The sequence below is a fragment of the Dipodomys merriami genome, unplaced genomic scaffold (genome assembly GCF_024711535.1).
Source record: "Dipodomys merriami isolate MVZ:Mamm:240054 unplaced genomic scaffold, mDipMer1.0.p SCAF_11, whole genome shotgun sequence".
NCBI lineage: Eukaryota > Metazoa > Chordata > Mammalia > Rodentia > Heteromyidae > Dipodomys > Dipodomys merriami.
In genome coordinates, this window is record NW_027202382.1 from 29092330 (window position 1) to 29120313 (window position 27984).

The window sequence follows — 27984 nt, forward strand, 5'->3', positions numbered from 1 at the left end:
TTGCTACTTAATACATAGGCCTTCGGCAAGTTGCTTATCCTTCGTAAGTAAGGGCAATGATAATATCCATTTTCTACAATTTCTGTGATGATTGTATGAGTTAATTCATATAAAACACAAAGAATAATGCCAGGAAGGTAGTACCTATTCAGTTAATTGCTGCTGTCATTTTTCTTATTCACACTTAATTGTTTTGCATAATACTAAATCAAACTATAGATTGACAACAATAAGCACAACTGGCATAAATTGATCTGTGAGTAAACACAACTGACACCCTTGATAAGCACACACTTCACTAAGGGGAAGAACAGAAGTGTTGATCCTGTCATCTTAGAGAATTGCCTAACCAGTGTGTTCTCCATGCTAAGAGAGTTTTTCAGGATGGTTTCTAAGAGTGTAAGATGATAATGCAGAGTAGAAATAGATCAAAGTTGAAAAGGAATCAAAACCATACTTGCCAGTTACTTTGAAGCCCAAAAAGACAAGTTTGTACTTAGCTTGGGGCCAGACCCTATGTAAGAACTTTCTCCAGGGGTGGTATACACTTGTAATGCTAAATGGGAGGTATAAATAGGAGAATCATATTTGAGGCTGGCCCCAGGCAAAAACACAAGACCCAATCTGAAAAATAACTAAGACATAAAGGGCTAGAAGTATAGCTCAAGTGGTAGAGTAACTACCTACTAGTACAAGTCCCTGAGTTTAAACTTCAGTACACTAAATTAAAATTAAACAAATGACATGATTATATTAAAAAAAACATTCAAGTGGTTTAGGAATATATGAAAAGAGAAAAACTTCATCTAGCTCCACTCCATGTGAGTAGTCCCTAGAACGAAGGGGCTGTGAGGACTGACTGAGACAAGTGAAGCATGGTAATCACTACTAAGCACTAGAATGAATGTTAAAATAAATAAATAAATAAACTTCGATCTACTCTCTCTTTGGATTATAATCTCAATTTTGAGTTGAGAAATAAATTGGTTGCTCAGAAAGTACAAATTTATATTCTAAGTCCCTGACCCTTAACTCTGTACTTTCTGTATAACAGGGAAAAGATGGCAATTATCACTACAAAGCAAATGTTTACAGTGATATGACATCAACTAGTAGAAGTCAGGTGAGTGAGTGTCCTGGGCAACCAGCACCCAGATAACTCCACCATTTAAATTGGCCAGGCTGTCATGGCTAGGGGAAGGGGAGTGGCAGCTGGAGGAAGTTGCTGATGCCTGTACTCCCACATGGAGCTCTTGGCATAACAAAGCCATTTTAAAAACTCACAGGTGTCCTGTAGTTTGTGACTTAAGTGTATAACAAGCCATCAAAAGTCTTAATACTTGATACATTACAATGACCCGTTTATGCCAAAATAAACCTTAGAGTAGGTACTAGGAAGGAAATGCTTTTGAAGTTCCATTGCTTTGAGTAATACTATTTCATAATTTAGGTAATTTCTCTAAGCAGAGGAGGGGCCCATCCTTAGGAATACAGAGCCCTGCAGAGAAGGAAGGGGTTGAGAAGGATCCACCCTACCTCTTTTTCTTTATACAATGACCCTTGGGTTTTGTATACAAACTGCTTTTGTAGGCTGACATGATGCAATACAGCAAAATGAGATGGAAAATGGCCTCTCTAAAGTAAATATGAGAAATGGCTTGGAAGGAACACATAAAGAGCACAACTCCAGTGATTGCATGTTAAAGGACCTTCTTTAGCCAGGTCCAGAGACTGTTGTTTTCAACCTGTGATCTTATATAACTGACAAAAGGTTTAAATATGACCTTAGTCTGCCTTTGATTATATCAAGAATGTAGTTAAAGAAATTCAGCCACACAGCTAGCTACTGAGGATCGTGGTTCAAAGCCAGCCCAGGCAGAAAACTCTGTGAGACTCTTATCTCCAATAAGCTACTCAGAAAAATCTGGAAGTGCTTCTGTGGCTCAAGAGGTACAGCCACTATCCTTGAGCACAAAAAGGCTCAGGGACAGTGCCCAGGCCCTAAGTTAAAGCCCCAGGACTGGCAAAAAGAGAGAAATGGGGTGTGAGTGAGTGTGTGTGTGTGTGTGTGTGTGTGTGTGTGTGTGTGTGTGTGTGTGTGTGTGTGTGTAGATCTGGCTACCCAATATTCTTTTATTCTTTATATTAGACTATGGAAAGCTGTATACTTTAAGTGATATATGAAAGTGAGCAGTAGGGGTGATTTTGATGTTTCTTTTTTATACTTTAGAATTAGAAAGTGTTTGGAATATATTATTCTATTTGATCCTTACAAACACTGTGAGGTTGGCAAGGTAAATTTTTATTTCTATTTTGCAATTGAAAATAGTCCTCCTTGAATGTGGGTGATTTACTTAATGGCACGTGACTATTATGTGGCACACTTTGATATGTACTCTGATGCTGCTCTACTTTCATACTTGGTATGGAACACTGTGAAATCTCACATAAATCATACTAGAGTTGTTACAGTTAGTGGACTGGACATGCATGTGGACTACAAAAGGTCCAATAAGAGAAAGAAAGGGTGCATCTCATGACTGCCTTATTCCAGGATGTGGCTTAGCCAGCAACAAAAGGCAGCAGAATGTGGTATATAGTAGCTGGGAGATCCACTCCCTATTGGACTTAGGCCCTTGTATCATTGCATAACTAACAGACCTTTTCAGTTTGTTTGTTTGACATATCAAATTTGAGTTGTGCTTTTCGGACCAGACAAATAAAAGCTTTGAAAGGCCTTTGTGAAGACCGTAGTTGTATACTTAATCTTCTTTATACAGAGGGGTGAGAGAGGGCAAGAGAAATAAGAGCTTCTATGTTATTTGCCACCAGAACAAGATATATAAAGCTCAGAAACCCCTCCTATTTAACTTCCCAGCAAACCATCTGAGGAAATGAGAACAGAGCCTTATTTCAGTAGCAGATGCTCATTCCACTAGAGCGTATATTAGTGTCATCTTCATGTGATTTGGTTTTCTCATCTTTAAAATAAAGGGATTGGACTTGCTAACAATTTTATTTTTTTATTGTGAAAATATTGTACAGAGGGGTTACAATTACATGGGCAAGATAATGAGTACATTTCTTATCAAGCATTGTAGCCTTCTCCTTTGTTTCCCCTCCCTTCCCATCCTCCCCCTGCCCCCCCCCAACAATTTTATTTTTAAACAGAAATAGTGTATGTGCTTTCCCTCCCTTTTTAAGTGTTTTAAAATAAATTTACTATTTTCATTTCATAATATATCTTAGAGATTATTCTATATCAGTGAATAGGTCTTCATCATACTTGTTTATGGCTACAAAGTATTCCCTTTTACAGAAATAGGCTAGCTTGTTTAATCAGTGTCCTACGGATAAGCATTTTGGTTGAATTTTCAGTGTTTTGCTATTACAGACAATCTGTACTGAGTAACTTTGTATATTTAAGAATTCACAGCAGTGCTGGTGCTTCATGCCTATAATCCTCAGTACTCCTGAGGCAGAGATCTGAGGGTCACAGTTTGCAGCCAGCATGGACAGAAAAATCTGTGGGACTCTTACCCCCAATAGACTATTAAGAAAAAGCCATAAGTAGTGCTGTTGCTCAAGTGGTAGAATGCTAGTCTTGAACACAAAGAGACTCAGAAACAGTGCCCAGGCCCTGAGTTCAAGCCACAGGACCAGCAAAAGAAAAAGAAAAGAAAAAGACTTCACTGTGTGTCAGTATATCTGTACAATAAATACTTAGAAGCTTGGGTCAAAGATGATATGCATCAGATTGGTAACTAAAGAATTTTAATTTTAATCTGTAAAATTGTAATTGCCAATGAGCAATGAAAGAGATGGAGAATATCGTTTTATTGATATTATCTCTTAGTTTTTAATCTTATTATTCAGAGACTAAGTCTGAAGAAAAGGCTGGATAGATAACTTCATCAAAATTATGTTGCTTTGCAACTGCACTAAAGTCATCTACACCATAAGTACTATAGACTTTTCTTGTGCTTTTCAGTATGACCTTCCTCAAGAGCTCATTTGTAAGATAATTATTATAAACTAAGAGCAAATTGATCTCTCAAAGATTCACTTTTGATTATAGCCCATGTAAGGAATGAAAACTTAAACAAAAAAGCCTCATATCTGTTTGTTCAGTGATTTTTACTACCTTCCCAGATGCTTTATTGATGAGGTGAGAACTCTGTGAACTGTGTGATACCATCACCATCTCTTGCCTTTGCTGGGTCAATAAAACAAGTTAGACTTGAGTCCCACATGCCTTCTAACCAACCTACCAACTTTCCCTCCTCCTTTCACCACCTTAATCCTCCTAAGTGCCATTAAGTCATTTATGATACTTGTTCTGTTCAATGACATGTTTAGTCCCTATTCTTTTTGTCTCTCAGTTTCCTGTGGCCCCTGGGACACAAGGCCTTTCTGCTTTGCTATGGCTCTAAGGTGCCATATCCTTCCTTTCCCCATCACTGCTTGACTGACACACCATTCAGCCCCACCCCCATATGTGTAGAGTATGTTTCTGTAAAGGAAGGTAGACCCAGGTAACTCATAAAGGGGAGTAAATGTCTCTTTTATTAAATGCACACACACACATATAGTTCAGGCTCCCACTGGCATTCTTGGAGCTGCAGTTAAAATTTTGAAAAATTGCTGGGTGCCAGTGGTTCACGCCTGTAATGCTAACTACTCAAGAGGCTGAGATCTGAGGATCACGGTTCAAAGCCAGCCTAGGCAGGAAAGTCTGTGAGACTCTTATCTCCAATTAACTACCAGAAAACTAGAAGTGACACTGTAGCTCAAGCAATAGAGAGCTTGCCTTGAGAGCTAAAGAGCGCAGGATCAGCACCCAAGCCCAGAGTTCAAGCCCCACAACTGACAAAAAAAAAAAAAAAGGAAAATTGTCAGGTACCAGTAGGCCCACACCTGTAACCCTAACTACTCAGGAGGTGGAAATCTGTGAGCTGCAGTTCAAAACCAACCCTGGCAGGAAAGACTGAGAGACTCTTATCTCTAATTCACCACCAAAAACAAAAACAAAAAAAACAAGTGGAGCTGTGGCTCGAGTGGTGGAGCATCAGCCTTGAGTGATACAGCTAAGGAACAGTGCCTAGACACTGAGTTCAAGTCCCAGTACAAGCAAGAAAAAAAAAATTTTAATTACTTGCTTTTTCTGGATATGAAGGTAGTGATACTGAGTTATAACATCAATTCAAACATAGGAACCCAATTCCAACATGTGCCCTTATTTTACATATATATATATATATATATATATATATACACACACACACACACACACACACACACACACACACACATATGAAATCTTAAAGATTTAGGTGAATATTAGATGAATAAAGAGCTCCCTTTATAACTGAATGCAGCTGTATATTTAGAAGATACACTGCCTAATGTTCTTTTCTGATTTTTGAATAATCTTGTCAATGGACTGTTTTATATGTTCATAGTCTGTGGAATAGCCCTGACAAACTCCAAAACAGTAGCTAAACAGAACTACATCTCCTATAAGTTATAGAGGACTGAGTTGTAGACCCTAACATGCAGAAAACAGCCATGAAAAAGTTTCTTTCCTTCATTATGTATATGGTTTCTGCAACATTACAGGTTTGTTGTGCTTTGTTATAGGGTACAATTATTACTACTGCTATTTTTTTTTTTGAGACAAGGTCTCACTGTGTAGCCCAGGCCAGCCTTAAATTAATAATCCTCCTGCCTTACCCTCAAAAGTGCTGGCATTATAAGCTTGATCAACCATGCTGGGCTTATTATAATTAAGAAACTAGAATGTAGAAAAGAAAAGATGGACAGACTACAGACTAATATATCATATTTCTGTTTCAGAATGGAATTTTGAACTCATCCCTTTTCCTTCCCAAAATCCTAGAAAAGGTGTTGGTGGCTCATGACCATAATCCTAGCTACTCAGGAGGCTAATATCTGAGGATCATGGTTCGAAGCCAACCTGGGCAGGAAAGTCCCTGAAACATTTATCTCCAGTAAATTACCCCCCCAAAAGCTTTAGGTAGTGCTTTGGCTCAAGTGGTAGACTGCTAACCTTGAAGCTCTAGGATAGCACCCAGGCCCTGAGTTCAAGCCCCAGGGGTAGTTTAAAAAAAAAAAAAAAAAAAGCATCTTCCCCAATCAGAAAATAGTTAGAAGCTTAGAGAAGCTTAAACATTTATTCTATCAGAATTAATTTGAAGAAAGTGGCTGAGAATATGATCCACTTAGGTGAAATAAAGTTAAGTGGCTAGAATTCACCAGTACACCCTAAAAAACCCCCAACTGAAAATAGTGATTAAAGATAAAGAGTTGGCTATGTGGGTAATTGGTGGGCAACAAATCAAAAGAATTGGGAAATTCTGCTTATGTTGAGTTTAGAGAGAACAGTCAGTTAAGAAGTAATAACAGGGGCTGGGAAGGTGGCTCAGTGGTAGAGCGCTTGCCTTGCATGCCTAAGGCCCTGGGTTCGATTCCTCAACACCACATAAGAAAAAAGCCGGAAGTGGCGCTGTGGCCCAAGTGGTAGAGCGCTAGCCTTGAGCTGAAGAGCTGAGGGACAGCGCCCAGGCCCAGAGTTCAGGCCCCACGACTGGACCAAAAAAAAAAAAAAAAAAAAAGGAAGTAATAACAGAGCCAGGCGTCGGTGGCTCACGCCTGTAAATCCTATTCAGGAAGCTGAGATCTGAGGATCACGGTTCAAAGCTAGCCCGGGCAGGAAAGTCCGTGAAACTCTTATCTCCAATAAACCACCAGAAAACCCGAAGTGGTGGTGTAGCTCAAGTGGTAGAGCACTAGCCTTGAGTTGAAGAGCGCAGGGACAGCGCTCAAGCCCAGAGTTCAAGCCCCACGACCGACAAAAAGAAAAAAAAAAAGAAGTAATAACACTGAACTTCGTGGGAGAATTTACTGTTTGTAGAGGCTGGGCTTAAGTGAAGGCTGAAATGAACCTTGTCCTGGTGTAGGTGATATTGCACCCCTCCTCCCAGGAAACTGCAACTCAGTGAACTCCTAATTATAACTTTAAAAAAAAATCCTATGAGATAGGTTAGTTTTATTATCCTTATTTTAGAGCTGAAGCACAGAGTTATTAAGTCATTTGCCCAGAGGCTCACAACCATTTAAGTATAGTTTTACTAGTTAGAGGGATGGGAGGGTATGGATCCCTATCTGTTTGGAGAGTGGCTAAACCAACAAAAGGGAAAATGCCATCTCTGCCATAGCTTCCTTTTCCTATTTTTTTTGTTGTTGTTTTGTTTTGTTTTCAGGTTTTTTGTTTGTTGTTGTTTATGGTGGGCTATTCAGGATTTCAAACCAAATCCATCTTAAAAATGGAGTTGTTGGTTAGGGACAGATTGATGAGCTGGGAGCAAATTAATTTCATTAATTATGTTAAGAATTATACCAGTTTCTTCATGTAGAAGGAATTAAAAGTCTCAGCATGTTTGTAATTGTGAGGGTGTTTTAGGGGATTAGAGGTGGGGAGTGGCATTGAAGTGAGAAGAGATGGTTAGAGGGTGAACCAGACCAAATACATTGCATATATGAATAAAGATGGCAGAAGGAAGCTCACTGAGAACTGTGGAATAATTGGGGGTGGCAAGAATGGGGAAAGAGGGTCTGGTTAATGCACTGTAGATGCCTAGGTGTAATACCATGGTGAAACCCTCTCAGTGGACATGTACTTTTTAAAAAAGTGAATGGCAGGAATGTAAAACAGGTCCTAGCTGAGGTGTGGCTGCTAGCAGAAGTGGGAGGGTGAATGGAGAGGCTAAATATGGACAAAATACTTTATGGACATGTGTGAAAAATGGAGCAGTGAGGCTTGTTGAGAATGGTTTGTGAAGCAAGGACGGGGAATAAGGACAGTGATGGAGTGAGAGACACCTTATTACAACTATTTGATGTTAATAAAAATGTGGAGAGCTGGGCACTGATGGCTTACTACTATAATCCTTGCTACTCGGGAGACTGAGATCTGAGGATCACGTTCGAAAGGAGCCCCAGCAAGAAAGTCCATGAGACTCTGATTATCTTCAATTAACCACCAGAAGACGGAAGTGGCACTGTGGCACAGAGTGATAGAAAGCTAGCCTTGAGCAGAGAAGCTCAGGGCCAGTGCTCAAGTCCCCCAACTGACACACAAAAAAAAGTGGAAACAGTGCACTTATTATTTTAATTCTGTCTATTCAATCCTTGACTTTCAAAACTAATGTAGAAAAGTAAAACATTAATTTCTCCCTTCATGTGGGACTTAAAGATTTTACTCAAATTGGTTTAAAAGTGTCTTTGAAATCCTAAAACTATCCAGTATTAAATGCAATGCTAGCCCAGAAGGTTATTAGGTGGTAGTGTGTATGAATTGTTTTAGCCCTGTGTCCTTGCCCTGTGACATCTCAAAATAAGCACATGCTTTCTTCAGTTCTTGGTTAATCTTGGCTCCCTTTTTTTCCCCATTTTTGTTTGTTTTGCTTTTAAGCTCTCACTTGTGAAATATCCACATCCCAGATCCTGTATGTAACATTCCCCCCTTACCCAGTAGATGACTGAAACTGAAATCTCAAGTAGTACCAGCCCTATGCATGGTTTTATACCTTCTCACCTGTGGTAACATTGAATGTATAGATACAGGAAGAGGGAAATGGCAGCAATAATAAAACTGAACAATTACAACAATATGGGAAATCAAAGTTAGTTGATTATAGCCTGACTCCCACTTCTCTTTTTCTCCAAGAATGTCTTTTAGTGTGTTGTACTCACCCCTCAAACCACAGAAAGTATAATTATGACTAAAGAAGCATTGTCTGTATTGTACATCTGTGTAATTCAGAACTATGGTTCTCAAACAATGGCTTAAAAATTTTGTATTGCTTGATAAGCATCTAAGTATCTAATTTTGAGGTTCCACTCATGATAGAGTGGGATCCATTATTCTCCTCCCTTCCTCCTTCCCTCTCCCCTTTCTTCCTTCCTTCCTTCTTTCCTTCCTTCCTTCCTTTTCTCCCTCCCTTCTTCCTTCCTTCTTTCTTATCTCTGTCTGTCTTTTTTTTCCCTTTCTTCCTTCCTTTCTTTTTAATACAAGGTCTTACTATATAGCAAGACTGGCCTCAAATTCTTGATCCTCCTACCCTTGAATCCCTAGTGCTAGAATTACGACATGCACCACCACACCTGCCCCATAATTGTTATTTTTAGTCAAACATTCTTGATGATTCTGATCTAGGCTGTTCTTGGGCTATACTTTGAAAATCACCTGAGTTAGAAGGAGAGTAATTAGCTTTCTTTTTTTTTTTTGGAGGGGGGCAGAGAGGAGGGTTCAGTCGTGGGGCTTGAACTCTGGGCCTGGGTGCTGGCCCTGCGCTGTTCAGCTCAAGGCTAGGTTAGCGTTCTACCACTTGAGCCACAGCACCACTTCCGGTTTTCTGGTGGTTAATTGGAGATAAGAGTCTCACAGACTTTCATGCCTGAGCTTACTTTGAACCATGATCCTCAAATATCAGCCTCCTGAGTAGCTAGGATTGCATGTGTGAGCCCCCAGTGCCTGGCAGTAATTAACATTTATTTTTTGCTATAAGTTATTAACATGTCAGTTGCTTTCATATGTATATTTACATTTCATATTTATAATATTGTGAGGTTTTATTATCCCACTTTTATGTCTTCATATTGTTCCCACAAACTTTTAATAACTTGTACTGAGTTCCAAAGATGGCCTACAAAAGACTCCAGAACAGGGAGGGCATTTGCTATTTCTCCTTGGCAAAGTGCCTTTCAGAGGAAATGATTGTTGAAAGGTGATGAATCGGAAATACTAGCTGTATGAAATGTGTTTGGTAAGTAAATCTTAAGTCCCATGAAATGTTAAGAGTGCCATAAAGTATATCATCTCATTCAGACTGCATTTAGAGCCAGGCACTAGTGGCTCACGCCTGTAATCCTAGTTACTCAGGAGGCTGAGTGGTGGTTCAAAGTCAGCCCGGGCAGGAAAGTAAGTGAGACTCTTGAACACAGGGCTTTAGGCTTCCTAGGCAGGCTCTATCCATTGAGCCCTTTTTGCTATTGTTATTTTTCAGGTAGGTTCTTGTCATTTTACCTGGGCCAGCCTGGGACCATGATCCTCTTCTGATTGCCTTTTGCACAGCTTAGATTACAGGCATGGACCACCGTGCCTGGTATATTTGTGGAGATGGGGGTCTTACCAACTTTGTTTCCCAGGCTAGCCTTAAACTAATTCCTCCTGATAACAGCCTCCTGGAATTATATATGTGAGAGCCTCCATGCTCTCTTTTGTCACTTTTATGGTCAGAGGTTATGTAGAATTAAGTATACTACAATACAGCAAAGTTATCCAGTTCAAAACATCAAAAATGCTCAGATTGAGAAAGAGTTTTACTCAAAGAATTCTGCATGATGAAAATGCACTAGAATCCAGACTGGACTCAGCCCTGGTATGTTTTCCCCTGTCTTTGAAACAGAGCATTCACATCTGAAGTTAACGTAAATCTTACCCTAGTCACGATGGTGTAAGGGAGGGATAAGTAAGAGTAGGGTTTATTTTTTATCTGTTGAAGGGTCCAGGTCTGATACACGTTGTGTGTAGTACAAGTGTGTTAAACACTTGATGTGTGTCATATACGCTGCTGTTCATGCTCCTGATACTCAGCCTACCTTCTCATTTATTTACTTAGCTAGCAAGTACCAGATTTGAGTTATTTATGTAAGTGCTGTTGAAATCAGTTTAACCTCCCACTGCCATCCTTATGAACCACGGGACATTTACAAGAAATGTCAGTGGAAGACTGAGTTAGAATTCTGCAGAGCAGGACTTGAATACGATCCGACTGCAAACTAACAGTTGTCTGGAAGTTTACCTCACCTGCAAAGAGTGATGTATGACTTTAGTGGCCCTTACTGTCAAGGAATACCTCTTACTAGTGCTTGTATAGCATTCTTTGGTTTTGTCTTTGACTCCATATTATAACCCAGATATTAGATTGCTTTTATTCCCCTAATGTTTTTAAAAATGACATTAGCCCATGGCTGTGTAAGGGTTTGCTTTTTCCTTCTACATATCAGCCTCACAGAAGAACATATACAGGAAATACTCTGAAGGAAAAACAACTAAAGACAGAGTCAATGTTTAAATACCTCATTTAAAACAAAGCTGCTAAAAATAAAAAATAAAATAAATAAAACAAAGCTGTTAGATGCCAGTGGCTCATACTGTAATGCCAGCTCCTTGGAGGGCTGACAACCTGGTAGAAAAGTTTGTATAACCTCTTTTCAACTTCTCAACTGATAGCTGACTGGAGACACACACACACACACACACACACACACACACACACACACACACACACACACACACACACACACACACACACACACACACACACACACACACACACACACACACACACACACACACACACACACACTCCCTAGCTACATGGAGAGAAAAGTTTGTATTACCTCTTCTCAACTTCTCAACTGATAGCTGACTGGAGACACACACACACACACACACACACACACACACACACACACACACACACACACACACACACACACACACACACACACACACACACACACACACACACACACACACACACACACACACACACACACACACACACACACACACACACACACACACACACACACACACACACACACACCCTAGCTACATGGAAGGTTAATGGCAGGCTGGAATAATTGCAGTTCCAGGAAAGAAAAGCCCTTGAAACTCCAACTCATTGGAAGAAACTGGGCATGGTGACATATGCCTGTCACTCCAGTTAGGACAGGATGCCTAAAATAGGCAGATCACAATCCAGGTGCACATCTGGGCAGGAAGTGAGATCTTATCTCAAAAACAACCAATATAAAAAGGGCTGCAGGTGTGACTCTGTAGTACAGAGCCTGCCCAGCAAGTACAGTGCTGTGAGTTGAAACCTTAATACTGCCAAAAAAAATAAAAAGCTCAAGGCATATTGTAAAACTCTCTGCTATTGCCCTTGAAATAAAATTTAGACCCATTACAATGTCCTACAAGGTCTTCTTAATTGATATTCTTCTTGTCTGTCTTCAAGTCTCTCAGGTCTTTCCAATTCTTAGTGAGATTCTGTGACCACAAACTAAGAGACAGGCACTCTGGTTTTTTCAAGCAATCGACGTATAGATTCTGAAGAAATGACTTACCCATCTCTTTCCAGGTCTACTTGAATAAACTTTACTTCTTAGCTTGGTCAAAAAGCATCCAAGAGTGTTCAGGAAATGTCTGTAGTTGATGAGGAGAAATGCCTTCATTCAGCAGTTTCTTTTACCTTTCTTGTCTCTGTACCATTCTATCAGCATGATGACAGAAACAGGTATAGATTTATTTTTAGTCCTAAAATCATTTTAGGACAGTTGATAAGATCTGGTCCCCAGTTAGAATAATTAGAAAAGGCATAACATGTTATAGATATTTAGAGATCTTAGAACTGGCCTTGGATGATGTGGAGGACTTGTTGCATCAGAGGTTGGAAAGATGGACATTCTAGGCTGAAGAAACAGTGTAAGGAGAAGAAACAAGCGTGGGATATGTCTGAGGAGTCTAGAAACCTTCCTTGTCAGGCTGGTGTGGCTGGAAGACAATGTTCATGCAGGCAGAAAGGTGGATTGGGTTCTTTGCTTTAAAGATTTGTCATTTCATGCTGGGCCCATCAGGAAAACAGGGTCCATCAGGAAAAATCATATTATAGTAACAGAGTTGCTGATGGTGAAAAGCAAAGGTCAGCTGAATAAATCTCCTGTTACTGGGGATTTGAAAAAGTGGCAAAGTTGTGACATTTATGATATTGAGTAGAAAGGAAGACAAGTTTAATGGAGAATAAAGTCTAGACAAGAAGTAAGGAATCGGGGCTGGGAAGGTGGCTCAGTGGTAGAGCACTTGCCTTGCATACCTGAGGCCCTGGGTTCGATTCCTCAGCACCACATAAGCAAAAAGAAAAAGTTGGAAGTGGTGCTGTGGCTCAAGTGGTAGAGCGCTAGCCTTGAGCTGAAGATCTGAGGGACAGCACCCAGGCCCAGAGTTCAGGCCCTACGACCGGACCCAAAAAAAAAAAAAAAAAAAAAAGAAGTGAGGAATCCCAGGTTCTGGCTGAGTTTTCTCCATGGCTCTCCAAATTCAGGATTGAACAGGTTGTTTGAGCTCTCTGTGGTATGTTTCTTCCATCTTAGAAGGAAAATATGTTGTGAAGATAAAAATAAAATAATGAGGGGCTGGGAAGGTGGCTCAGTGGTAGAGCGCTTGCCTTGCATGCCTGAGGCCCTGAGTTCGATTCCTCAGCATCACATAAGCAAAAAGAAAAAAGACAGAAGTGGCGCTGTGGCTCAAGTGGTAGAGCGCTAGCCTTGAGCTGAAGAGCTGAGGGACAGCGCCCAGGCCCAGAGTTCAGGCCCCACGACCGGACCCAAAAAAATAATAATAATAATGTAATAGAGTTGGATTTATAGGAAGGATATAGCATTGTTTCTTTTTATGTTTTATTTGTTCAGGTTCTGTGCAATTTAGTAAATGTACAGAGTAAACTATTTTTTAACTTCATTTTATCTTACACTTTGCCTCATGAGTAGCTAAAATTAACAAGCGTGAACACTGGTACAGGCTACTAACTTACATTTTGCTACTCTTGAAACTATTGAATAGTTTCAAGCCCATCATATATAATTAGGTAACACTGCAAACACATTAAGGTGGTAGAGGAAATTGAGGTTTGCCTGGTATGTCATTAAAACATTAAAGAATTTGTCTGTCTTATACCTAAGTTTTCAAGGGAAACATGCAGAAAAAAATTCATTTCTGAAAACACTGTAATCTACCTACTGTTTGTAGAGTATGAGGAAGTGTGGAAGATCTAGAAATAAATTAGACAGGTTCTGCTTGGAGCTTACCATCTAAGCTAATAGGAAGGACAGGGAGAAAGAAGCATTCTGTTCTGAAAACTGAACTGGAAAATGTAGGATTAAGTTTCAGCTCTGGGTAGAACTCAATTAATCACATAATCTCTGTTGTTTTTACAGCTAAGGAAAATGAAGCCCAATTAAATGTTTGCCATCCATGTCTCTTTTATGTTTAAACTCATTTGTTTCCTTTATTTTGTCGATTACTTGGTAGTAGTGTAATTCATTCATGTTTGTCCAGTAGACTTAAGTGACCTAGGGGTTGGACAATGGGCATTTTACAAATGAAACTTGACATTGGCATTGAAAACGACAGCCCTTGATGGCTATGGAATTCATCGTGTACTCAGCAACTCTAGGATCTGTCTTGCCCCAACAGGTTTCTCACCTCTTTGGCTCAGTCTTAGTGGCTTAATAAGGTGCAATAATGTGGACAGATGACATTTAAGATAGAAAGAGAGTGACTTCAAACCAATATCTAGAAATGGAATGGTTGAGGGTTTTTTGGGTCATCTTTTTAAAAAATACTGTTATTATCTTTTAAGTAGTTGTACAAAGGAGTTGTCATTCAGAATCAAATCCCAGGATTGCTTTCTCTTTTCATAGACGCAGAGAACCATTTTTAGAGCAGCTCCTGAGTTCCTGTCCTTCTTGCTTAATCAAGAGCTTCCAAGTAAAAGAGCTACTCCCACTAATTTATAGCTGCTCTTTCATTCTTTTAAAAACTTGTCAATCTATGCAGCATTTCTTGTTTGCCTAGATCATTGGCGAATCATAAATGAAGGTCCTTGAAGTTTTAAGTGATTGTTTGATGTAGTTTTGCCCTTTATGTGTCTGGCCGGTGAGTTACCTTTGATGCAGCCCAGGAGTCTGAGACACATTATGAGTAATTCAGTCACATAAATTCTGTGTGAAAAGCACCAATCTGCATCTCTATACAAATTATTTGAAGTAATGCTCACTTTGGTAGATGTTGAAGAAAGAGAAAATAACCTCATAATTATTAAAACTCTGTAAATCACTACATTCTTAGCCAGTTCTATCAACATCTTAGTCCAATTAGTGCTATGAAGAAAAGTGAAAATTTGTAGTATTATCAACAGAAGCAAAAAAATTTTTGTACTATTATCAACAGAAGCAAAAAGCCAGAAGTTAAATGGTGGTCATTGTTTTATTGGGGAATTTTATAATTTTTTTGTAAGTATCATGTGTTTCTGTGTGGTAGAGATAATGTGGTGATAAAGAGTTTCTGGAGAAAAAAAAATGGTTTTTGAAACAGCATCTCCCTATGTAGCCCAAGCTGGCCTGGAACTCATGCTTCTCCTGCCTTAGCCTCCTTGAAGAGCTAGGATTACAGGAGAGTCTACCATGCCTGGCTCTAGTTTTAGGAAATTATTCTCAGTTATGACTGAGGAGTTATGACTGCCTACTATATCCATTTCTATCACTTGCCAAATTTACTCTGAGAGATATATATATGTTAGCATGTCTATCTTTTTTTTTTATTGTTGACCTGACCTATTTTCTCACCTTCACTAATCATTTTACTTCTTTTTCTTTCTTTTTGCCAGTCCTAGAGCTTGAACTCAGAGCCTGGGTGCTGCCCCTGAGTTTCAGGTTCACTTGCGGCTTTTTTTTGGTGCTTAATTGGAGATAAAAAGTCTCATGGACTTTCCTGCCCGGGCTAGCTTCAAATCACAATCCTCAGGTCTCAGCCTCTTGAATAATTAGAATTGTAGGCATAAGCCACCAGCATTGAGCACTATTTTTAATATATTTGTGAGGCAGAAATTCTAGAGTAATACATTTCTGCCATTTCTAGCTGAGATCTGTGATTTACTCAATCCCAATTCCTTTTATAAAATGAATCAATAAAATTGTCTATTTAGGACTTCTGTACCCCAAGAAAGGCACAGATGAAGGGAAAGCAGCTAAAATATCCAAAGGGAGGTTATGCAGTTGTGGTCCTACAATTATGTTACTATTTCTGGAAGTCCATTTAGAAGTGTGAGGCCAAGACCTAGGGAATAGATAGACTATTGTAGCCTTCAAAGAGGAGGGTTTTCTCCCTATACATACATTGTGTTGTATTTCTCTCTCCCACTTACTGGGAATTTTTACGTTTTTCCCCAAACAGTTACAGCACACTGACCTGGAATACCAGACATAGACAGATTTCTTTCTTTCTTTCTTTCTTTCTTTCTTTCTTTCTTTCTTTCTTTCTTTCTTTCTTTCTTTCTTTCTTTCTTTTTCTTCCTTTCTTCCTTTCTTCCTTTCCTTCTTCCTTCCTTTCTTCCTTTCCTTCTTCCTTTCCTTCTTCCTTCCTTCCTTCCTTCCTTCCTTCCTTCCTTCCTTCCTTCCTTCCTTCTTTCCTTCTTTCTTTCTTTCTTTCTTTCTTTCTTTCTTTCTTTCTTTCTTTCTTTCTTTCTTTCTTTCTTTCTTTCTTTCTTTCTTTCTTTCTTTCTTTCTTTCTTTCTTTCTTTCTTTCTTGTCATTTGTGGCTTGAACTCAGGGCCTGTGTGCTGTCCCTGAGCCTCTGTGCTCAAGACTAGCACTATACCATTTGAGCTACAGTGCTGCTTCCATTTTTTGAGTAGTTAATTGGACGTAAGAGTATCACAGGGCCTTCTCTTCTCAAGCTGGCTTTGAATCATGATCCTCAGATCTCAGCCTTCTGAATAGCTAGGATTACAGGCATGAACCACTAGTGCCCAGCTCATAAGACAGATTTCTATGCCCTATTTATTACTTCATTAAATCAAAGCCCCGTCCTGATTTCTATATCTCTTTCACTGCTCTCCACCAAAGAACAACTTAGATGTGGAATTCATAATGCCATCAAGAGAATGTTAAAGTTCACCAGTAGTCTATAGTCTACTCTCAGAAGAGACTGTGAAAGAATTAGACCTTTGATACAAGGAAATTTGAACACTATATGAAGCCAAACCAGGCTATTTCTCAGACTGTCTACTGACTCCCATACAGGTCATAAAAGGCAGGGTTAACTCTGTTAAACTGGTTACCTGTTGATGAGGATATAGTCCATAGCATGAATCCTTATTTATGGTGGTGTATTGTCTTTTACTTTGAATTTCCCTTATCCATGCTTGCCAAAAGCTTATAAGCCACCACTCATAAGTAATCATTAGAAAAATCAGGCAATCAGCTAGATAGGTTTCTCTTTTTATATTTTTACAAATATAAAAAGGAACATGAACCTAATTGTTTTAAGAATAAAAACCTTCCCTTACAGAAGTCAGGGAAGGCTGTCTCTAGAATTGTCTGAAATTCCAGATTACATCTCTCTGAGCCAGGGAAGAGGCCACGTGGCAGATGTGGGAGTCTAATCTGTACGGTCCCTCTGCTTTGTTTCTCATCCACCATTGTGCAAAACCAGGAAAAGAAAAGAGAATTTGAATTTTAGACTAAACCTATTATAAATAAATGTCAGTGCTAAAACCAAGAGTGAGCGTCAGATTTTAGCCATCTTGCTAATTTTCTAACTTTTGCCCGCATTCATGTTTATTTTTCTAAAGAGGCGAGATTTTGCGTCTGGCCGACAAATTAATTTTTTTGATGAGTTTTTAGGAGGGGAGATAGGGAAGGAATAGGGGAAACTTTTTTATAGTGTTCAGAGTTAGATTTGGAAAGAATTATTTCACTGAATACATGGACTTTGTGTGTGTGTGTGTTTGTGTATGTGTTGTATTGTGTTATGTGTTGTGTGTTGTGTATGTGTGAGTATTAGGGCTTGAACTCAAAGTCTTATGCTCTTGCTTGGATATTTCTGCCCAGGCTGGCTATGAGCATGGATCCTCAGATGTCAGCCTCCTGAATAACTAGGTTTACAAGCATGAGCCACCAGTACGTAGCTACAAGGACATTTTGAAAGCTATTTGGGTAATACTGCACCATACTTGAAAAATAACGGAAAGGGAGAAACATGAAGAAATATAAAACTGTCTTACACTCAGTGTACACTGTGCCATTTCCCATATCTAACAGTACCCAGGATAACAGAAACAAATTGGCATATGGCCAACTTCAAGGCTCCAACTAAAGATAAGATAAATATGCTTTAGAAAGTAAATAGTTTAAAGCCTTCCTAGGACAAAGACTTAGTATTTTTTAAGTTTCTTAAAATGTTTATTTCTGTGAGAACAGAACAATTTTCTGTTAAGTATTTTGGAATGTTACTATACTATGCATTCCCCCTTTAAAAAATCCTTTCAAGATATTCTTAACCAGCGAGAGAGAGACAGAGAGATCCTGATTTTTATTTTATTTTATTTTATTTTTTGCCGGTTGTGGGGCCTGAACTCTGGGCCTGGGCACTGCCCCTTAGCAATTCAGCTCAAGGCTAGCGAGCCACAGCACCACTTCTGGCTTTTTCTGCTTATGTTGTGCTGAGGTATCGAACCCAGGGCCTCATGCATGCAAGGCAAGCACTCTACCACTGAGCTACCTTCCCAGCCCAGAGATCCTGATTTTTTTATTTTTTTTATTTTTTATTTTTTATTTTTTTGGGGGTCCGGTCATGGGGCCTGAACTCTGGGCTTGGGTACTGTCCCTCAGCTCTTCAGCTCAAGGCTAGTGCTCTACCACTTGAGCCACAGCTCCACTTCTGGCTTTTTTCTTTTTGCTTATGTGGTGCTGAGGAATCAAACCCAGGGCCTCAGGCATGCAAGGCAAGCACTCTACCACTGAGCCACCTTCCCAGCCCCAAGATCCTGATTTTTTAAAGCAAAATATTCTTAAAGTTCCTTTCACTTGACAAATAGAAATAATCTCTTCTTGTTCTACTCTGGTGAATATAGATATATTTTACACAGCAACATATCCCATCACTTATTTTTTTATTGTGATTAAGTGATTATATAATTTCCTAAATTTCACAGTATTGTGGGATAGTGATGCTCAGTTAAAGTCACAAACACATTCTAACTTTCCTAGATCAAATTGTCTATCATGGTCTATAACATACAATGGTGTACACATATACACCATACATGTGATCAGCAGCATGGGGTTATTTAGTAGTGGTTTGACCAGATGAGTGGAAGTTCTTTGTTTCTTAAGTCCTGTTAATTTTGTCGTATCACCTAACATTTTGGATTTAGCATCCACTTATCAGGGAGACCATATACTGTTTGTCTCTTTGCTCTTGGCTTACCTTGCTCAACATGATTTCTTCTAGCTCCATCCATTTCCCTGCAAATGTCATTATTTTGTCATTTCTAATGGCTGCTTAATATTCCATTGTGTATAGATACCACAATTTTTTGATCCATTCATCTGCCCATCACTTATTGACAGAACAAAGGTAAGACATTTGTTTATACATCCATTTGTTTATACATCTTACTCACAGTGCAACACTGCCATTTTCATTTAGACTTTTTTTATATTTATATATACTCTTCTGGCAAAAACAAAGTTTAGGAATGGCAAAAGCAAAAGAAGTTCTAGATATCAAAGCTCCAGAATGGAATTAATCTGACCCTTCATCATCAAGATAGTCCTCTCTATTGCTTAATGTTCGAACTTTATCTGTTCCCTGACTCTTTTTCAGGAAAGACGCACAGTCAGCATTCATGGCCATGTCCAAAGCCAGCTTCTTCTCATTGTTTCTTAAGTCTGTTCTTGCACCTTTTGCCAGAAGTAACTGGACAATGTCAGCATAGCCCTTCCAGGCAGCAGTATGCAAAGTTGTGTCCCCCAACTTGTTCTCTGGTTCAGTTCAAATGGGGCTGAATAAATAGAGCTTCCAGCACGTCTTCGTGACCCCTGTGGCAGTACAAGACTGTGCTTCCAGCTTTGTCTAAGCCGTTCACGCCCACTCAGTTGTCCAAGCACTCTCTCAGCCAGCTCAGGTTGCCTCTTTCTGCAGTTTCAGGCAATGGATTGTCAATGGATTCTGCCCGCTCAGCCATGTAATTGCTCGGAATGAGCCCCGTCTTGCATTTGCAGGTCCTTTTCCATCAATTGGTATCACTCATGTCAGTCATATAGATAATATCACCTTCTTCAAAGTACAGTTCATCTGGAGTTCTGGGTTCAAAAGTATATAGAGCCCTGAAGACTTTAACTTGTCTTTGTTTGACTCGTTTGGGAAGCAGCCTCGACATCTCGCTTCCTTGAGCAGCTGCTTGAGACCATGCACATATAAAACAACAATTGTTCCTTTCAGCTAAAGCGCCCCAAATCACTTTTTATCCAGTGCTCAGTGGTGCGCCTCTCAGGACCCATGCCCACCCTCACTAGAGAGAACTTATTGACTATTTGCTATGAACTCAGTTCCATATAAATCTGTGCTTGATCTTTTTTTTTTTTTTCTTTTTGTGCCAGTTCTGGGGCTTGAACTCAAAGCCTAGGCACTAAACTGCTAGAGGCTAATGCTCTACTACTTGAGCCACAGCTCCACTTGTGCCTTTTTTCTGGTTGACTGGAGATAAGAATCGCTCAGATCTCAGCCTCCTAAGTAGCTAGGGTTACAAGCATGAGCCACTTATGCCAAATTTGTGCTTGGTTTTCTTTGAAAGGAAAATTTGTAGGCTATTTCTTATTATGCTAAAGATATAGGAAGTTTTCTGTGCTAGCAGAAGGAATTATTACATTCTGGTATGAGACAAATCAGGACAGGCAAAAGAAGAACTTGAAAGTGGCCTTGGTTAGGAGACAAAAAGCTAATATGTTGATTAATGCCATCTCCTACAAAGTTCACTCACTGGACTTGCCCTATTCAAGATCTTTTTTACTGGGCTGGGAAGGTGGCTCAGTGGTAGAGTGTTTGCCTTGCATGCATGAGGCGCTGTGGCTCAGGTGGTAGAGTGCTAGCCTTGAGCTGAAGAGCTGAGGGACAGCGCCCAGGCCCTGAGTTCAAGCCCTACGACCGACCAAAAGAAAAAAAAAGATATTTTTACTGTAATAATCCACAAAATAATAATAGCTTCCATTTTGTTACATACTTCACTATATGCTGTATGTATATTACCACATCTAATGCTCCCAGCAGCCTTTCTCTATGTTCAAAAGACTGGAAGTCAAGCCGGGTACCTGTGGCTCACGCCTGTAATCCTAGCTACTCAGGAGGCTGAGATCTGAGAATCACGGTTCAAAGCCAGCCCGGGCAGGAAAGACTGTGAGACTCCTATCTCCAATAAACCACTAGAAAACCAGAAGTGGCGCTGTAGCTCAAGTGGTAGAGCACTCGCCTTGAGCTGAAGAGCTGAGAGACAGCGCCCAGGCCCAGAGTTCAAGCCCCATGACCGACCAAAAAGAAAAAAAAAAAAAAAAAAAAAAGACTGGAAGTCAGTTCTAGAAAAGCTCAGTAACTTTTCCTGGGTCAATCATAGCATCTTCCAAATTCTTTGATGGATGCTTTCCTGTTAAATTAGTTCTTCATTACTCCATTATCTAATGTAACGGTGACTGGATCCCTCTTGGATTCTATTCAAACTAGCTTACTTTACTTGGCAAAGATGTAAATGAAAATACAGTACTTCTAATCTTACCTAGTTATGAACTCAATCTAGTAATACAATAGTATAGGTAAACTTTATCAGAAAGTCACGAATACTAAGAATTTTTCTTTTGTTTTTCAATTCAATCCATGAGTTATTTATTCAAGTTTTTTTGGTGTTGTTTTTAAATGTCTTCTTTACAAATGGTCTTGTAAACTTTATGAAGGGATAGAATAGTGGAGGGTTAGCCTGGTATTAGCATATGTCTAAAGATTGTACTTAAGGAGGAAACCCAGTGAATTAAAGTTCCTTCTATCACTTGTCATTACTTTTCAAGTTCCTTTAATGATCAGTGCTTTACTTAGTTTCATAAAGCCAGTTTGTGGACCTTGAGCCCAGTTCTCAGAAAGAGGTGAGGGTGGAGCTTAAATCAGAGAAAACAGTTCTTAGAGAGCAAGTCAGATTGACTCTTAAGTTCAGAGAAAGTTGAATAAGCCAAAGATAGAGCCCATAATTTCTCTGAAGTCAAACCTTTTCAGATTACAGTATTGCTATGATCCTGGCCTTTGACTTATTTATATCAGTATTTATTTGTAGATTAGAGCCATTGAAGTAAATGTGAAAAACAACAATGCTAGTTTACATCCTGTAGATAGAATTTCTATTCTACAGGGAATGGTAGGTATTTTTGCTTGTTTTAGAAGTTGGCTTATTCACATCCATACAATGAGACAAAGGAGAATATTCTTAGGAGAGGATCACAAAGGCTCAATAACTATGTGCATATGATCATATAAAATGATGGTTTTTTAAATGAACTCCAAGAAATGGAAATGAGGTTTGTTGTTACTTTGCTTTCTTTTTTTCTTCTTTGTTGCTGTTTTTTAATTTTTTTGTACCTTTTTTTTGGGGGGGGGTCCGGTCGTGGGGCCTGAACTCCGGGCCTGGGCGCTGTCCCTCAGCTCTTCAGCTCAAGGCTAGCGCTCTACCACTTGAGCCACAGCGCCACTTCTGGCTTTTTTCTTTTTGCTTATGTGGTGCTGAGGAATTGAACCCAGGGCCTCAGGCATGCAAGTCAAGCCTCTACCACTGAGCCACCTTTCCAGCCCCTTTTTGTACCTTTTGTCTGGTAAGTTAATCTGCTTTGGGGAGACTAAGGGGGAACACAGGAAAACTGGGAGAAAACAAGGAAGAGGTGGCACTGTCCAAAAAGAAATGTACTCATTACCTGAATTATGTAACTATAACTACTATGTCACCTTTATAATAAAGTTTTAAAAAGGAGAAAATAAAGAAGTTAAGTTATTCAAATACATGTCTCTGAACATCCAGGTAATCAGAGAAAAAAATATAGTCATTATGTGTTCATGTTCGTGTGTGTGTGTGTGTGTGTGTGTGTGTGTGTGTGTGTGTGTGTGTGTGTGTGTGTGTGTGTGTGTGTGTGTGTGTGTGTGTGTGTGTGTGTGTGTGTGTGTGTGTGTGTGTGTGTGTGTGTGTGTGTGTGTTTTACTTGGGCTCAAACCCAGGGTTTTATGTAAACCATGCAAGCATTCTACCTTATTACACTGAGGTACATTACCACCTCTTACAATACTTAAAATTTTTCTCCATTGTAAATATCACTTAGGTTTAACATAGTCTGTGGAATTTTTCTTAAAAGAAGGGCTTTCCTCACCTTCCCCTCCAGTACTTAGGATGAAATCCAGAGCCTTACATAGCTAAGCAAATGCTCTATTGCTGAATTACAATCCCAGTCCAGATGAGGCTTTGAGTGAACATAAGGATTTATTAGGATTGATTTAAGTTTAAGCTACAGTGTACGTGTGTATGTTAATTTCCACCAGATTTATTCCTTCCTATTCAGATACCATTGTAAGCCTTCCATAAGATTCTATTACTGAAGTCCATTGTCTGTTGACAAGGAAAGCAAATAGATTCTCTTCCTGATCTATTTCCTAGGATGTTTGGATGTGAAATGTATCCTGCACAGGTGACACTTCAGAACAGGTGCATAGTTTGAAAGTTTTCAAGTTTGAATATATGAATTCTTGAGTTATTGATATGTCTGAAGAGCTTTTATAATGTATTGTCATTGAACAGCTTCCTCTAATTAGTAGTACAAAGATTGAACAAATAGAAACCTCTAAGTCTTTGAAAATTGTGAATAGGAAGAATGTTGAAGTTAACAGAAATCAAGGACACAACTCAAATAATTTGTGGTGCTGTGTTTTTGCTTTCGAAACAGTACTCATACCTCAGAATGAAAATTATGACTGTTGCATTTCTCCTAGCTTTTAGCCTTGAAGCTCTTCAAAGATAATGTCTGGCCATTTCTGTGTCTTTCTTAGTCTCTTACAAAAGAAGGCACTTAGTAAATATTCACTGCCTCTATGGAATGAGATTATCCTTTATTGTTTTCTAATGTTATTATTATCATCCAACCTTGCATTGGAAGAGAACAATAATCTGTAACTTGTATTTCAGTCTCTTTATGCAGATGTGTTAGTTGTTCTGATTTCACTTTGCTTGCTTGCCTTAAAAACATAGTTTGTGATTGCTAAGATATCAATAACCTCTCCACACCACTAATTTCCTCTTTGAAAACTGCTCCCCATTTACCCATTTGTCACTGTGTAGCTTAAGCTGGTCTTTTAACTTCTGCCCTCCTCTCAAACTCTAATTTGCAAGCTCTCTAATTTTATTTATCCTGTTATTTAATGTTTACAATAAAACCTTTTGTGGACAAAAATATTATAGTACCAGATTGGCTAGTTGTATAATTTTCAAATAGTATAGTATCTGGCACAAAAGTTATTTGAAATTCAAAGAGGAACTTTGATTATGTCTAACTGATGTTTTGCTGGAAATAAGCATCTTTAATAAACCATAGCATCTGGAGTAGTTTAAGAAGGAAAAATAGATTGCTGAATATTTGTATTCTTGAGTTAGACTCATGGCTCCCTCACCCTGGAAGTTGTCTAACGTGACTTTAGCCAAAAGCAGTGGCTCAGGCCTATAATTCTAGCTGCTAGAGATCAGGAGGATTGCATCTTGAGGCAGCTGGGCAAAAAGTTCACAAGACTTCCTTCTCAACCAATAGCTGACTATGGTGGTGCATTGCTGTCATCCCAGCTACATTGGAGCCTCAGGTCAAGTGGCTTGTAGTTCCATATTAGCCTGGGCAAAAGTGTTTGAGAGATTCCCTATACTAGAAGAAGCTGGGTGTGGTGGTGTTCACCTCAATCCAGCTATGGTGGGATGCATGAAATAGGATTATGGTGTAGGCAAGGGCCTGGATAGAAACAGAACCCTGTCTCAAAAAGTAAACATTGTGAAAAAGTGCTAGTAGCATAGCTAAGCAGTATAGTGCCTGCCTAGCAAATATGAGGCCCTGAGTTCAAATCTCTGTTCCAAATAAATAAATAAATGTTTTCCTACCTCATAGTAATACTTCCACATTACCCTGTTTATTTCACTTCATAGCACTAATCACATTATGAAGTTGTTCTGTTTACTTCATAGTTTCTCTTATCAGGCACTTTGTCTTCACTGTTAAATTACTGGTTTTTAGATCAATGTTTGACTCATAATAATAACTGCATTGAATAAAAAATTCTTCATTGAATAAATGATGAGAAATATACTTAGACTCATGAACAGGAATACCTATTTTTTGTTCTTTCTTTTGAAACAGGGTCTTGTTATATAGCCCAAACTGACCTTGAACTCACTGTGTAACCTAAGATGGCCTCTTAACTCTTCATCCTTCTGCCTGAGCCTTCCAAATGAATGGGATTACCAGTATGCACCACTACACCCAGATCCTAGTTAACATTCACAGCTACTCTTTCTTCCACAAATTGAGTTGAGAAATGTATAAGCAGATTCTGTGAATACCTCCCTCTCTATCCACACCTCAACTTCCCACTCTCCTGCTCCCAACTTCAGCTGTAGGAGTTATTGCTCCTTAGTTTATGTCCCAGGCTGACTTCTGTAATAAAATACTGATGTGCTAGTAAAGACACAAGGCAGAATACGCACTGTCTAGACTTAATTTAATATAGAATATCTAATTTATATGTTGCTTTTCACGTTCTTGACTCAAATGTCCTGGTAGGATTGAAATTATACCTAAAGTCTGAGCACATTACTTGCCCAGGGCAACAATAGACCTTTTTTCAAATTTCAATTAGCTGACGCTAGTTGTCCTATAAGTTACAATGTAATCTGAAAATCCTGATTAAATACAGGCCATCCCAATTAGGTGAATTATCTGAAGTACTGGCTTTTTATCTACTGACATTTATGATTAGAAAGCCTTAGAGAAATTAGATTTCCTTAATGGTATCCATTGGTACATTATTACAAATGATCTTTTTCCTACACCCCATTCTCCTTATCTCATATTCAAATTTGAACTCATTTATGTATCTTACAGGAGCAGTTTGGCAGAATGAGTGTGGGTTGGTTATCTGAAGTCCTGCTATAAATCCTCTGTCCTCATTTCCCAACGTGATCCCTATTGGCCCACATTACTTCATCTGTAGATCACAAACAAACAAAATAAATCTAAGTAAAGATTCTAGCAGATCATTCATTTGTTGGGTAAAATTCTGTATTGAAAAAGTAACTGTTTTTACTATTTCTACATACTTATTTATATCATTCCTTTTCTTCAGAGACTCTCCAGCTTATTCTCATCTTTTCCTGGCAAAATGGATCATTCCCACCATATGGGGATGAACAGTATGGACCACAATAGTACCATGCCCCCATCTCACCATCACCCGACCACTTCAGCCTCACACTCTCATGGTGGAGGAGAGCACAACATGATGGTGAGTGTTGGGGGAGGGTAAGCAAAGGCCCTTTCCCGTTCACATAGACAATAGAAGTAATGGAATTGTAGCACTAAAATGTTATTGTCTTTAAAGGTCAGCTTTCCAATGAAGTAAAAAACCAAAGTATATTAAGGATAGACAGCTAGACAGACAGATCAATCAATCAATATATAGGTAGTGTACCTCTAGACAAGTCAAGCAATTTACCTATATTCATATGGTGAGTCTGCTGTAGAGTCATACCAGAACCATGGTTTCTAGGGTTCTTTGTTCTCTAGTTTGCTTCTTTGGAGTTTGCCCTTTCCTGAATGAAGTGTTCAGGTCTTTATACTTCATTTGGGAAGAGAAAAAAGACATAAGGTGCTCTTAGGGGCCAAGAGAGTAGTATTCTTACTCAGTGCCCATGGTAGAAATGCTGATATGAAGAAGAAAGTCTCCCCTTAACATCTTATATAAACCTATTTTGCCTTTAAATGTGCCAAGGCTTTTTGTTTGAAATTCTCATTTAGAATATGCAGCCATCTCTAACTGACTTACTTTGGTGTTCTGGCAGCGTATGACCTTCAACTTTGACTTAAAGAATGTGGAACTATTGTTTTCTGGTTTGGTGATCAATACACCTGGAGGTGAGTAATCCATAAATGGTGACAAAAAATTTAGCAAGCCACCTCTATCTCTTCCTGTCATAATTATTGAATCATTATGGTCTTGATATATCACCATCATGGGTTCTATTCCTTAAATGGAAGGCAGGATATCTAGTATTTACTTTGGTCCTCTGCTAAATCTCCCTTAATTAGTATGTATATGTTCTAGAGCTCTGAAAAGCCATTTAAATACCAGATAGAAATCTTTTGCAATCCCTTTTCTTTCATTCTTTTCCAGAGTGTTTCCTTGTTCAGAACATAAGGTATTGGTCCTGGACCTAATACTACAGTCACATTCATATACTACAAAGTAACTACAGGTTAGAAAGCACTGATCTAAGCAAGGTGAGGGGTGACATTGTCCAAAAAGAAATGTACTCTTTACCTGACTTATAACTATTATAATAACAATAAACAATTTTTAAAAAGATATAATCCAACTAGTGCCCAGCATAAAAAAAGCACTGATTCTAATATAATCCTATTGTATAAATAAATTAAGTTTCAAGTGTTGAAATGACTTGTCCTGAATTACACAGAGCTAGGACAATGGTCTGCATCTTATGACCTTATCTAGACCATTGCTATTTGTGTATGTAAATTATGATACACAAAGTTCTTGGTTCTTGGCATTGAATTCTTTAAATTCAAATTGCCAGGCTCAGTAGTCAAGTGCGCCACCTTTGGAACCAGACATATCTTATTTTGTTTTGAGAAAGGGGGAGCATTTAGCTCATTAGTTTGTTAAATTAGCACCATGAATATGTTCTTATTATCAACACTTCACATTGTGAAAGACTTAGCATGGAAATGCCTGGTCATGATATGTAGCCTGAGCCAGGCAAAGATGTCTCAAGCTTGTTCCTACTTTGGAGGCAGAGACTAGGGGATTATACTTCGAGGCCAGCCCAGACAAAGAGAAATTTACAAGATTTTATCTCAGCCAATGTATGGGTTCAGTGGCGCATGCCTGCCATGTTGTCACCAGCAACCTGGGGAAGAACAAAGAGTACAGTCTAGGCATGAAGTGAAACCTGACCTCAAAAATGACCAAGGCTAAAAAGGGAC

The 27984-nt window shown here is 39.0% G+C and overlaps 1 protein-coding gene and 1 pseudogene across 2 annotated transcripts in view; one reads left to right on the forward strand and one right to left on the reverse strand.

The window, feature by feature from the left end:
• Slc31a1 (solute carrier family 31 member 1) overlaps positions 1-27984 on the forward strand; it is a 37506-nt gene that overhangs the window by 3477 nt on the left and 6045 nt on the right. For both annotated transcript variants that reach the window (XM_070011931.1, XM_070011921.1), the window contains exons 2-3: positions 26108-26266; positions 26823-26895. In XM_070011931.1, the coding sequence (XP_069868032.1) occupies positions 26144-26266; positions 26823-26895 (196 nt within the window). In that variant the 5' untranslated portion in view covers positions 26108-26143. The remainder of the gene's footprint in view (positions 1-26107; positions 26267-26822; positions 26896-27984) is intronic.
• LOC138816303 (osteoclast-stimulating factor 1 pseudogene) lies at positions 19457-20093 on the reverse strand (annotated as a pseudogene).